At 35.9% G+C, this 13,273-nt stretch overlaps 1 protein-coding gene across 3 annotated transcripts; it reads right to left on the bottom strand.

The window, feature by feature from the left end:
- Window positions 1-1,939: 1,939 nt before the first annotated feature.
- LOC109336972 (CBS domain-containing protein CBSCBSPB5-like) lies at window positions 1,940-12,283 on the bottom strand. Of its 3 annotated transcripts, XM_019573825.1 has the most exons (15): window positions 12,162-12,283; window positions 11,932-12,071; window positions 9,886-10,054; window positions 9,630-9,762; window positions 9,374-9,543; window positions 9,168-9,253; window positions 8,929-9,042; window positions 8,758-8,821; window positions 8,452-8,557; window positions 8,176-8,243; window positions 4,916-5,013; window positions 4,707-4,840; window positions 4,004-4,089; window positions 3,849-3,938; window positions 1,942-2,601 (listed from the first exon to the last, which is right to left on the bottom strand). In XM_019573825.1, the coding sequence occupies exons 3-15, from the start codon at window positions 9,958-9,960 to the stop codon at window positions 2,428-2,430; spliced, it is 1,398 nt and encodes a 465-aa protein (XP_019429370.1). In that variant the 5' UTR covers window positions 9,961-10,054; window positions 11,932-12,071; window positions 12,162-12,283; the 3' UTR covers window positions 1,942-2,427. The 3 variants fall into 3 exon arrangements, with proteins under 3 accessions (XP_019429372.1, XP_019429371.1, XP_019429370.1); XM_019573827.1 differs by lacking the exons at window positions 9,886-10,054; window positions 11,932-12,071; window positions 12,162-12,283 and having other exon boundaries at window positions 1,940-2,601; window positions 9,164-9,249; window positions 9,373-9,543; window positions 9,630-9,746; XM_019573826.1 differs by lacking the exons at window positions 9,886-10,054; window positions 11,932-12,071; window positions 12,162-12,283 and having other exon boundaries at window positions 1,940-2,601; window positions 9,164-9,253; window positions 9,630-9,746.
- Window positions 12,284-13,273: the final 990 nt, after the last annotated feature.

The following is a 13,273-nucleotide window of genomic DNA, read 5'->3' as shown; positions in this document are numbered from 1 at the left end:
CCACGCAGCGAGATCGTTTGACCATAAGAGGCTTGGTTAGAGGAGTCATCCAGGATGATTTAGCGATGGTTCGTAGTGGTGCTGAGAAGTATTATGTTGTGCCCATGCAGCAAGATTGTTTGACCGTAAGAGGCTTGGCTTGAGAGCCGTCCAGGATAATTCAGCGATGGTTCGTAGTGGTGCCGAAATTATTCTCTTTTTGTTTATATGTTAAGATTGGGACCCACTAGAAGCATTCCTAATGGGAGATGTCTTAGGATGGGCAGATCGCTAGAAAAGATGGATTAAAAGACATAATTTGCTAATTTCGGTTAGGGTGCATATCCATGGTAAAAAATGAAGTAGTGGAGAGGAAATGTACCGGAGACGAATGAGCCCTAAGATGTTGAGAGGGACGGTGTTGATGGCGGTGAATCGTCAGCAAAGTCTTGAGGGAGATTCTAGGTGAGACGAGTCCCATGTATTCCTGGATGAGGTATTATGTTGGATCGGACAGTGCTCACAGTGCAAACTAGACGATCTCTGATTACCCCTCTTTGCAATCAGGATCGATGAGAGGGATGCCCAGAAAGTGTTTGATACGACACCATCCTGAAATGGACGTTGGAACAGATCGATCATATATCATTGCGAGGAATAATTTTGGTGCGACCAAATCGGCTTGTTATGGGAACTATACTCGCGGTTATTTCCGAATAGTTATTGAGAAGATGAAGGAGTAAGGATGATGGATTCATGCATCGCATTGCATACATGATATTCTTCGATATTGATTCTAAATTCTCGAGTTTTATACTTCATTCATCGTTATTATATGCTTGTATGATCACATGATATATCTGTACTCGGGAGTTGTCTTGGTGTATTATTCCGTGTAATTCCACGACGTCGATGACAAGTTTTTCATAGATGTTTTACTCCCTCTCTTTTCTTCTGGTGTATTTGTATGCATGTTCAAATGGACACATCAGCAGTGATATGAGGTTATCGCTTCACTATGTCCTAGGAGGGGACATGGAGTGTTAAGGGTAATCGACACACTTACACAGGTCCTTGCAACCTGGAGCTGGATTGGGTAAGCAATGGCTCAGTTCTGCATCTTCCACCTTACTACACAGTTTGGGAGGCATCATTCACTTTGCCCGACCGAAGACTTGCAATCGCTGGACTTTCTGTACCAGCTGAAGCTCGAGGCGTACTAGAAGTTGTTAGGACTTGGCCCCAAACAAGATTCTCATCATCAGGATCGGCGCCAAGAGAGACAAACGGGGCCATGCCAAGGGGGTACACCTCGGACCCCTCGATGGATTGGGGAGCGAATGAGGTGGAGGAGGAGGAAGACAACGACGACTATGTAGAGCTTATCTGCATAGCAGATTTAGTTGAGGTCATTGAGTTCTCTTTTGACTCGGAGGTGGAGGAAGACCCTAGCGAGGCTTCCAATGCACATCGGGTTTAGGAGGTTTCTCTTTTGTTTTGTTGTGATAGGAACCTGTGTGAGGTACTTTTTATAATGCCAATGCCCCAGATTATTTTCTTTGTATTTTCAATTTTTTTTCTGTAAACAATTCTATATTTATTCAAGAATTTTATGAATGAGAAGTATTCAGAAAAGAATTGTGTTCATTTAATTATCTTCAATGTATTAAGAATTTTATTTCCACAAGGTTTGAAAATGTTAGAAAGCTTTAGAACACTAATGCAAAATGAGTGATAAGGTGGTACAAATAAATGCGCAGTTACAGCACTGGAGATGCTGTCATTTCCACTCTTCCAAATAGATAACATTGCAACACACCTTGCTTTTACTCATCAACTGAAATAACATTCAAGGTGAATTGAATACCAATAAAATGTGAGGACAGGGGAATTATATACAATATAATCAGATAATCCAATTAATATTGGCAACACAACACCATATCACTACATATTGTTAATATTTAATGATAAACGGCAAAGACCATCATCATATTAAAATAATCACTTCCATAACTTCAATCATGATCAATTGATCTAATGAACTAATGTCAGAAAAAATGGTTAGACACTTCTTATGCAGTTTTTCTTTACACAATATCCAGGGTTAAGGAGGCTACAAAATCTATAATTACAAGTATTCAAGCAACTGGGGTTGACACATCCCAATTTTCAGAATAAATAACTAATGTAAAAGAATGATTTTAGCTTTCTTTGTGTGAACACGTAGTTTCATAAAATCTCAGAACATACAGATTAGCAAGCAAGGTCAAGGGTTCGATCACTGGGAGCGACATTGTTGAAAGGGGTAGCCACACACCCCGAAAGAGATTAGTTCCTAACCCAAAAGGTGAAGGGATATTCTTGGTAGTACCAGAAAAAGATTAGCAAGCACACTTAGTATGCCCCTCAAAAGTTCAAACTAATAAATGCTCATTCTTTTTTTCATCAAACTCGCTTCAAGTACGTTAATAAGCCTAAACCAGCAGCAAATGCAGCTCCAGTAGCAACAGCACTATATGCTGAGGCCCATGACTCTGAATTAGCATACTCTAACCTTCCGGAACTAGAACCTTTCCTGTCACCATGTTTCCCTACGTAGCCCAAATGCAATCTCAATCCCTACACAGAAGACACCACAATCCAAAGTCAAATCTACAATATCTTTACATAAGTTCCATTCCAATTAAACAAAAGCTATTTTTATTTTTCGATTTTCCTAACCTAGCCCCCAATGAATCAAATTGCAAACTACATCACATGATGTGGCCACAGTATTGTAGTTGCGGTGACTACCGCAACTACATGACACTGCAATTACAATGACACAGAATCACAATGTTACGGCCGCATCGGGCTGTAACGCAACTGCATCAGGCCGCATCAATTTCAAATACATTTTTTTTACTCACAAAATAATTCACACTGCGATGGCCGCAATCCATATCGCAACAGACGCAATCACAATAACCACAACCGCAATTTAAAACACTGCTCGCCCCTAAAGGTTGAGCCTCCAAGGATAAGGAATCAAAAAGCAACAAGTTTTATTGGGAAGTAATAAAAAATTTGTTTTATTAAGTACACCATTTCCTAATAAATCATAATCCTTTTTTGTTCCTTATCCGCCTGGGTTGAGATTAAGAAAATCCTTTATTTTATTTTTTTGTTAACAAACTTTAAGGGGAGGATAGGCTACCCTACTCCATTCCAAAAAGGGCATCAACACAGTTACACAAGCCCCAACGAGGATTTATAGTGGTACTTGCAAGCTATCTTCCAAGGAAAATTGTTGGCAAATGGAATCAAACCTTAAGCCTTTCAAGCTACATGTTCAGGTCCTTGCCAATTAAACCAACCTTCATCGGCTAAGCCTTTCCAAGGCAGCATTCAAATCATTGTTTGACAAGTAAAGGTTATGGGGGTTATCATAGAATTGAACTAATCTTTAATAATGCTTTTACACATCAAATAATAATTTGAATGAGATATTGTGGTAGACTTTGTCCAACTAATAATTTCTCCCTAACTTGAGAACTTAAGTATTTAGAATTGTTGGAGTTTGGCATGCTGTCAAAGCCTACTTAACCAAATGGCCAAGCTGTGCATTCATTTTAAGTTGTAACTCTTAATACAATTGAATGTTAGCTTAAGGCATGTTACACCTATGTGCTTACACAAAAATCTTAAGGTTTGCTATTCCCTTTTGATATTTGTGACCCCATACCAAAATTTAAATTTAAAAAAAATAGATGACCCATTATCCTATCTTGCCCTAAATCAATATTTCCTTAGGAACAACAAATCATCCCCTTCCAGCAAAAATAAACCCTTCAGGACTTAAAGCCATCAAATAAAATCCACTATACCTTCAAACCAGCAGTCCTTGCATGTTCCACAGCTACAGCAAGATCACTGTCTGAAGACAATACAACCTTATCACGATCTTCATCCTCATACTACAAACAAAAATTTGGGAAGGCTTATTCAGGAAAATAAGGAAACATGTGAACTTGAAGACTACCATAATTTGGGGCAGCTTGTTGGGGTCAATATCATTACCAAGTCTCTGAAGGACTGAAGTTATAACCTTTGTCATGCTCCTAGCATCTGAACTTGCAAGAAATGACACAAGCCACTCAACTTATAGTTTTCTACTTACACATAATTAACTTGAACTATACTGACTTGATGCAAGAATATGTAACTGTTAGGACTCCCACATTGAATAGAATTGCAAACTCAATGTGGTACTTAATTTATGAGACTCTCCCACCTAATAGACTAGTCTTTTGGGTTGGGCTCTCCTCATGTACTTAAGTCCTAACAGTAACTCAAAATATAGAAAACCATCTATATCTACCCTTCTTTTTTCTTGACTGAGTTTAAAAAAAATACAAAGGAAAAGGAAAACCAGAAATCTATGAAAAGAAGAAACCACTAAAACCCACCAAGGCCCCATCCCAATAGAATAAAGATCCAAAACAGAAAACCGAACAGAAGTTTATCTGTTAGTTATTACTACAGCCTTCCCAGTCAATGCAGAGTTACAGTAAAATATAAGACGATACTGAGGGATGTATTATGGAGACATACAATATAGTCAAGCTGAGATTTATCACAGGACTAAAAGAGAGTATTATATTCAAACCATTATTTCTATGCTGTCACAAATAGAAGGGAAAGATGGCAAAGATATATTAGGTAATAAGTGTTAGTTTGCATACCGCATGTAAATCTATGCATTCTGCCTTTCTTATCTTGTACTTTGAAGGAAAATGTATTTGACATGCTTGAAGAAAGATAAGGAAGGGATCTCAAAGTTTCTCCTCCCTCCGAAGCAGTTTTCAAGAAATTGTCTCTGATATTTAATCAATAATGTGTAAGTACATTAAAAAACTGGAAATATTTTTCAAACAATTACAAAGCATGTAACCTTAGTGTTTCGTCATCCTCATCATCATTTGGAGTTGAGGCCATGGCTGAATCCCAAAATCTTTGCATCATGGAGGTGACAGCTTCATTGCTGCCAATCTAAGTAGTGCAAGAAAATGACGTCTTTATTAAAAATGTTTTTGAAAAAATCTCAGAGATCTCTTATGAAAAATGAGAATACTGGAATCATAGTGTCTATGAATTCACAATTAACTCAAGGAAGCTCGCATATAAAATATTGAGCAAAAGTATGTTTTTTTCCTATGCTCCTTCGGTTTGAGGCAGAAGGTTTCCATTATTTATAGAAGAACATCATTTTCATCTATAGCTCTGAAGTACTACCAAGGAGATTATGATGTAAACCCTTCTAGGGCAACCTTTGATCCCAAGGGTCTAGGGCCAAGGCAGGGATTCTTAAGGTCTCAAAGGACACAATTGACCCAGGAGAGGGTATGTGAAAAGGACATTTATGTCCTTAGGTTATGTTCTAACTTAGGTTTATTTTATTTGCATTGATTCAAATAAATGAGATTGCATTCTCATATAGTCTTAAGTTTATTTTCACTCAATTATTTTAGCATTTAATTCATGTAATATGGGTTGAGATTTATTTGTAACATGGTCCATATTTCGTGACCAAGTAGTTCACTTAGGTTTAAGGTTAAGCTTGTCACGTGGCTAGAACAATGAAATTAAAGCATGATCATTTTCTTACATGGAAGAGGGCGTGAGGAACTCTATCTCTAAGGCAACAAGGAGATAAGGCATGGAGAAAACAAATTATTTGAAGATAATTATAAAGATTATATCTTTCAAATCTGATCCAATTTAATGCTACAAGCAAGGGATCAAGTGAAGATAGAATTATGTTGTGGGAGGCTACAATCAAGGAAGTGAAGATAAGATTTGTTTATACCAACAACATAATCTTATAAACAAATCAGCCCCAACAAAGATAGATTTGAGAATTCAAATTTGACAAGCAACTTAGTCAAATCCTATCATACAAAATTCGACCAAGCAAGGAAAAGATCAACCCTTGATCAATCAAGATCACACGATTATAATCAAGGAAATTAGATTGTAAAGTTGTTATCCTACTTGCTTGAAGATAAATTTGGTTGCCTAAAGATAGATATGATTTGGCAAAGGGCTTAGCTCACCATCTTATCTTCTCCAAAACCGTAGCTACTCAACAAACTCAAGCCAAGGACTCACTCATAACTCAGCCACACTCAACCGAGGCCAAACTTATTCAAAGGCCAAGTTACTCATTCTCGTTTCAACCATTACTTACATGATTTAAATTAGGAGCTACATTATTATTTCATAATTATTTTAGCCTAAGTTTTAATTAGGATTTTTATTATTCAAGTTAATTAGGACTTAGTCTTTTATTTCAGCTCAAGACATTCAGATTGCCTATTTATGTAATTGAATTGTCATTAATAAAGTTAAGTTGAATTTAATTTGAATTGTTTTAGTTGAGAGCACTTCTCCTAAACCTAGGTTGGCCGTGGCCACCACTAACAAGTTCTTATCAAGCTTCCTTGCTTGTGGCGAACATCATAGCTTATCAAGCTTCCATGCTTGTGGCGCTTTCTCACCTTCCATTCTTTTCCATCTTCTTCAACAACACTTAACCAATCTGCCCAAAATACTTCCCAACACTTAAAAACCAAGAACACCATCATTGAACTCATACCCAACCGAAATCATCAACCCCATACCCATACCTAAGCCAAACAGCCACAAACTCTACAACAAACAACCCTAAACACCTTCCCTAAATCGAAACCATAAATCCCATAATCCATACACAAACCCTAGCCTACTTGAACCTCTAACCTAACCTAAGACCTACCCAAAATCCCAAATTTAATACCAAACCGAATTCACACATTATCAAACCTAAGATCAAGCTAAAACGATCCATAATTCAAAGGCAGCCCCAAGAGGTTGTCATCAGATTCTGCTGCAGAGCTTGGGTTGCTAGTTTTTTTGCTTGGGTTTACAGCATTGTGTGGATCCTCCATTGCTAACTCCAGTATGGTTTATATGATTGCATCATTTTCTGACTTCAAGGTATGTCATTAGCTTCCTCCACTACTATGAACCTTCTAATCATCAGAGGGATTCATCGCATGGGAGTATGTTAATCCCAAAGTGAAAGAAATGGGAACATGAAACACTAGTGTTTCTTGGGATTTTATATATCCCATGAATCCCATCCGACCATGTTGTATATTATAAAAAAGGTGGCCCAATGCACGAAACTCTCACATAGTGGGGTTTGTGAAGGATAGATATACATAGCCTTACCCCCACAAGTGGAGAGACTGTTTCCAGGATTTGAACTCATGACCTCATAATTATTAAGTATCAGATTTAACGTTGCGCCAAGTTCACCTAGTTTTGACTTAATATTAGCAAATACATAAGAAGAAATAAAATAAATAGTTGTTCAGCTATCACTTTGATGTCTCAAGAAAGAAACTTTTTTTTCAGTATGGTAGTGGTAGCCTGAGCTCACACCAAATCTAAGGAAAGTAGTGTGCAGCTCCTTTTGACCTATGTTTCATGAATGAAGAAACATCAACTGATGTTTCCAAAAGTTTCCAAAAGGGAAAACTTTCTTGAGACATCAGTGATAGCTGAACAACTGTTTATTTTACTTTTCTTCTGTGTTTGCTAATATTAGTCACTCAAAACAAGAGATTGGACTTTCAAAAAGAAGGGGCCATTTCTTTACTTTGCTGTATTCGCTAATATTAGAACAATATGTCACCCCCCTTTCTCTTAATATAAAATCCTATAGTTTAAGAAATTTTTATAAAGAAACAATGGAGACGTAAATTAATTACATTAGATACTTAACCATGTGTTGCAGGTGAATGATGAAGATTTCATGTTCTTAAGCTAAATACCCAAGAAGCTAAAATAAATGGGTGGTTGAAAACAAAAAAGATATAGCATTTTGGCACGTTTAGCATTAAGACTGAATGCAGATTGTAGATAGAACTGCTCATCAGTAATAGCCATATACATGTTATGTTAACATGTCAATACTGATCGCATCATGGACAGTATAAGTCAACACTATGTTTAGTTTAAAAGAACAATTTAAAGACTTGGAAATTACTAGGTTTTGCTAAAATACGTCAATAGATAATGCTATTTATCCCATTTTGACACAACAAGGATTTAATAGAGGGTCCATGTAATCAATAGCATTGAGTGTAAAGGTCCACGATAACACACCTGACTTACAGTCGCTACAGCAGCATGAGTGACATGAATCACATCCACCACAGCAACTACACTGCCATCTGTTCATATAACCACTGAAATTAGGAGAATAAAAAGATATGCAAGTCTATTCCCATCCCAATACCCATATATCATCAAGGTTTTAAATTTCAGAATGCATCATCGATGCAGGCATAAAATCTCGGTAGTGGTAGCTGCCACAGCTCCATCAGGCTGCAAATCAACCACAACTGCAAATTAAAACCATGATCAGTACAATCACATTACCTCTATCAACCACAGGAAGATGCAAAAATTTCCCATCATGCATGATGTGAAGTGCATCAACAATAGGTGTGTCAATGACAGCACATTCAGGATTTGGAGTCATGACCTGCATATTGTGCAGATACATCAAATAAGACTGACAAGAAAGGATGAACACTTAGAATCACTACTTTTTCTTCGAAAACATTGTCAGAAAAACACGGTCCTAGACACTACTTGATCTAAATGATAGAAAACCAAGAAATGAAAAAAGACAGAGGATAGTAAATAGATTCTTACAAACAGTGTGCAAATAAAACAAAGTACCTTCTCAACAGTTGATTCCAGGGGAAGATTTTGTGCGACTACTCGGATCAAGATATCCTTTGTACTGAAATGTGTATGCAATTAAAGCAACACAATGACAATTGGGGAGATCACACGAGGAACTTTTCATAAAAAGAAAACAGCTGGCAATTTCAATGGCTACAAACTTACGTAAGAATGCCATGAGGTTTGTTATCAACTGTCACAATAGCAGAACTTGCACGAAGTTCAAGCATCTTCTTTGCTGTTATCAAAACTGATTCTTCTGGTGAAACTGTAACAACTCTAAAAAGTGCCATAACCAGTTATTTAAAGTAAGTTGGACGGTAACTCCATTATTCTATAATGCAGAACAATTAAAATTGAAGTATTTTTTCTCTTCAACTCATTCAAAAGAAGGCATTACCTACTTTGAATTATCAGGAACGATTGTAGACAAAGCTGGCTTGAATATCTGCTCCCGAAGAGTCGCAATGATTGATGAACTAGGGGCTGCGTAAAAACCAAATAACCATAAAATAAAACTCGGCCAATGGAAACTTCGAACCTAACAAAACCATGAGATCTTTCAAGGATGCCCTCATTAGAAACCAAAGAGCTAAGCACTCAACAAACCTGAAGCAGGTGATCCCCATTGTTTTTCAACACCTTCAACAGCTTCTGCAATTGCTTTTCCCTTCTCAGCCTCCCTTTCCATACGGGCAATGGCATCATACAAACACTTTGCTATGTCAAGTAAGGCAACAACTTCTCCATTCTCCACCACAGGTAAATGTCTGAATTTCCCTGGCAAATTGTATCAGCCCTGTATTAAAACCACAATACATGATGGAAACTAACATGAAAAGGTGAGTGTGATATATACAACCAACCTTGCACCATCTTTTGCAGAGCTTCCACAGCAAGACTTTCAGAAAGGACAAATACTGGATTCTTAGTCATAACCTTGGAAACAGATGTGTCTTGAAGATTAATATCTTGAGCAATAACTCTTGTAACTATGTCCTTTAATCAGAAGAAAAAAAATAGGACAAAAAGATAAGTACGTTAAAATTGCAGAAATCTAGCCAGTCTGACAACTTTATTTCTTCCTTGTTAATTGATGAGAAAAAGAAGTCTGAGTCATACCATATCTGTAAGGATTCCACAGATCATGGCATCAGTATCAGTTATCAATATAGCATCTACTCTACGGGCAGCCATCCGACGACAAGCTTCATAGACAGTTGTTGTGTCAGGTACTGTCAAGGCCTTTGAAAGTCGCAATGATTTCACTGTTCACTCTCCCGTTAATCGCCTGATACAATTCCAAAGTCCAAACAGAAACAAGGCATCATCCAATGATTTCAATTTCACCGACTCATTTTCTCTTGAATACTTAAGCAGGAGGAGGAGCTCCCATAAATTTACGTGATTTTAATCTAATTGAATGAATTTAACAACTCATGAAATAATCAAGCTTCTCTAGTAAACCTTTTAGACAACTAATCTGTTATGAATAATGTGCAGGTCCCTATATAGTATATAGATAGGGATGGCATGACCATATACCTCGGTAATTGACAACTAAATCAAAACTATAAGGAGGAACTAAGGAAGATGGAGAAATTCTTGTATAGACATTTTGTGGACTAGACAGTCCAGATTTGTTCTGTGCAGAATACATTATAAAGTAAATATGAAGTATGTCAATACAAGTTCCCTGAGATAGATGACCTGTGTTACACCAATACTGGTACGTACTGGCTGCAGGGTTTGACATCTTGTCAAAAACTAGAGTATAGATACATTGCATGAATAAGGTATACATGCTACTATGTTGCATAATCACGGGTATGGTAACACTAAATATTTAAAGTATCTAATTATGTGAAATATGAAGATAAGAGACAAAGTATTTGACTCATATTTAGTATTATGATGTGACTAAGAAGAAAAATGGGAAAAATCCTAAGTTTCCAAACCATAATTATACAATTTTGAAACAATTTACATCAAATGAGTACCAATTAGTATCCAAGAGTACTGGTGTCCATTATGTATTCTATATGGTTACGCCACCCTTTTTGAAGTACCCATGCAACATAGTAAATGACTAAATGTAGCATACAACCAGTATATGTGCTTCTAAAAGTGAAAATCAAATGAGTATCCATGAGTATCCAAGAGTACCGGTACCCAATACATATCGTATACAGTTACACCACCTTTTCGAAGTACTCATGCAACATAGTAGATAACTAAATGTAGCAGACACAGTATGTGCTTCTAAAAGTGAAAATCATGGGAAGACAACAAGAATAGCTATTGTCAAAATATTTCATATGATAATGATTTATGAGTTATATGAGTACAGCATAACCTACCTTTTTTTCTTTTTCTTTATCCTTATCTTTTTCTTTTCAAGATAGCTTTTAACACTCAAAACAGAGCAGATGAAATGAACAAGAAGTATGCCAGATTTATAACAGAATATATGGTCTAATTGAAAAAGATGAAAAGGACAGCCAATGACGAGGCTCCACCTAGTGAGGTTTGGGGAGAGTAGATGTACGCAACTAAATCCCCTCGAATGGAAAGTTGTTTTGAGAATCTAATTGAAAAAGATAAAAAAAAAATTTGAAGGTGTTACTTTCATTTTAGTCAATGAAATTGGTTAGATACATATTAGTTCCTGGTATTACGAAAATTATCATATTATTTCTTATGGTTGTGTCAATTTGCGGATTGGATGACCTGGTTTGCCCGCAATACTGCGATTGTAGCCACCTCTACAATGGCTTCATTCCACAATTGCAGTGTGATACCAATGTGACCACATCAGACCACAACACAACCCATATTTGGACCACATCAGACCACAACACAACCCATATTTGGACCACGTCAGACAACATCAGACCACATCAAATTAAAAAGTATTTTTATGAATATGAACATACTCACTTCCATGTCACGAGACAACCACCCCAGGTCAAGGTTGAAAAATAATATATATCATGATTTTGAAACTAAAAAAATCCAGCTTAATGAATTAAGTGCTTTTTCACCCAAAACAGCTATATGAAACAACTTATGTTGATTCCTAACACTCTAGAATATTACTTTGAAGCATCAACAGCATTTTTTTAATATTCTGAACTAAAGAGAGCGATGATTGAAGAAACATCGTACACAAAGGAGCGCAAAGACGAATAAGATTTTCGAGCAATAGAGTGAGGCATTCTGGACTCAGAAATTCTCCTCGCTGACGAAAAACTCCTTCTAGAGTAACCACTTTTACTTTCCATCTTCTCTAACACACAATGCAATCGCTGCAAACAAACCAAACCAGTTTTAACTTCTCATTGAACTGAAGAGACAGAAAAAAATCGTCGTAGTAACGCAAAGTGTAACAAACTCACCAGAATTTGAATAAGAGAGAAGTGAATTGAAATTGGATTGACCGGGAATATGATCAGAAAATGGGATTCACCGTATCCGGCCGGCGAGAAGAGAAAGTGTGAGAGAGAAGGAAGAAAGGGAATCCTTGGATAGGGATGGCAGCGGGAGGCGCAGTCACGGCTACTACTTACATAGGTATAAGTGTGGATAGGGGTCACGGCTACTACCAAACGAATTTTTATTTTAATTATATATATTGTAATAATTATATATAAATAATTATTATATGAATATTAAAATATGCATACAATAAAATTATTTATAATTATAATAAAATTACAAAAATTTATTATCAAGTAATAATAAATCTATCTATTTATCTTCTATTAACAATATAATAAAAAAAATTTCCCTCATGCCACATGTCACTTTTTCCTTCCCTCATGTCACATGTCACTTTCTCCTTACATTTTTTTTTTCTTCTTCTTCCCTCATGCAACATGTCACATTCTCCTCACATATTTTTCTTCCTACTTTTTATATATTATATATTTTATATGCTAATAATAATTTAATATTAATTAGTGATTGGTTCGCTACTCCACTAAAATTGAGTGTTTACAACATCTATGTTTTGTTATGTTAAAAAGTAATAGTCATTGAACATTAGATGAAAGTGAAATCATTTTTCACATTCAAATTATTTCTTTATATTAATGTATCTATATAATTTAATATTTACCATTAATCTAAAAATAATTGTATTTTTTCACCTCATCAAAGTTTTTTGACATTTTTCGCACTGAATTTTAATATTACAGTTCAGATTCTTTAAATTTTAATTTTTCTCTATTAAGAACATAATAAAAAAAACTCGCTTATGCTACATGTCAATTTCACCTTACATTTTTTCCTTCATGTCACATGTCACCTCCTCCTCACGTTTTTTCCTTCCTATTTTTTATATATTTTATATGTTAATAATAATTTAATACTAATTGTAGAAAATTCAAATTAAAAATTATCAATTTATTTTTCTTATGTGCTTAAACATGCAAATACACAAGTAAGATGTATATTCTTAATAATATGAATGTATGAGTAATATGTGTGTTTTAACTATGCGAATACA

This window comes from Lupinus angustifolius, unplaced genomic scaffold (genome assembly GCF_001865875.1).
Source record: "Lupinus angustifolius cultivar Tanjil unplaced genomic scaffold, LupAngTanjil_v1.0 Scaffold_1_569, whole genome shotgun sequence".
In the NCBI taxonomy this organism is placed as follows: Eukaryota; Viridiplantae; Streptophyta; class Magnoliopsida; order Fabales; family Fabaceae; genus Lupinus; species Lupinus angustifolius.
This window is presented reverse-complemented; position numbering and strand designations above follow the sequence as displayed.

Bases quoted from the DNA above. Each gene is read 5' to 3' on its own strand.
- LOC109336972 (XM_019573825.1), bottom strand. From the start codon at position 9,960: ATGGCTGCCCGTAGAGTAGATGCTATATTGATAACTGATACTGATGCC. The intron at 9,043-9,167 runs GTAGGTAATGCC...GGCACTTTTTAG, and splicing joins ATCGTTCCTGATAATTCAAA to AGTTGTTACAGTTTCACCAG. The intron at 4,090-4,706 runs GTATGCAAACTA...TTGCAAGTTCAG, and splicing joins AATGCATAGATTTACATGCG to ATGCTAGGAGCATGACAAAG.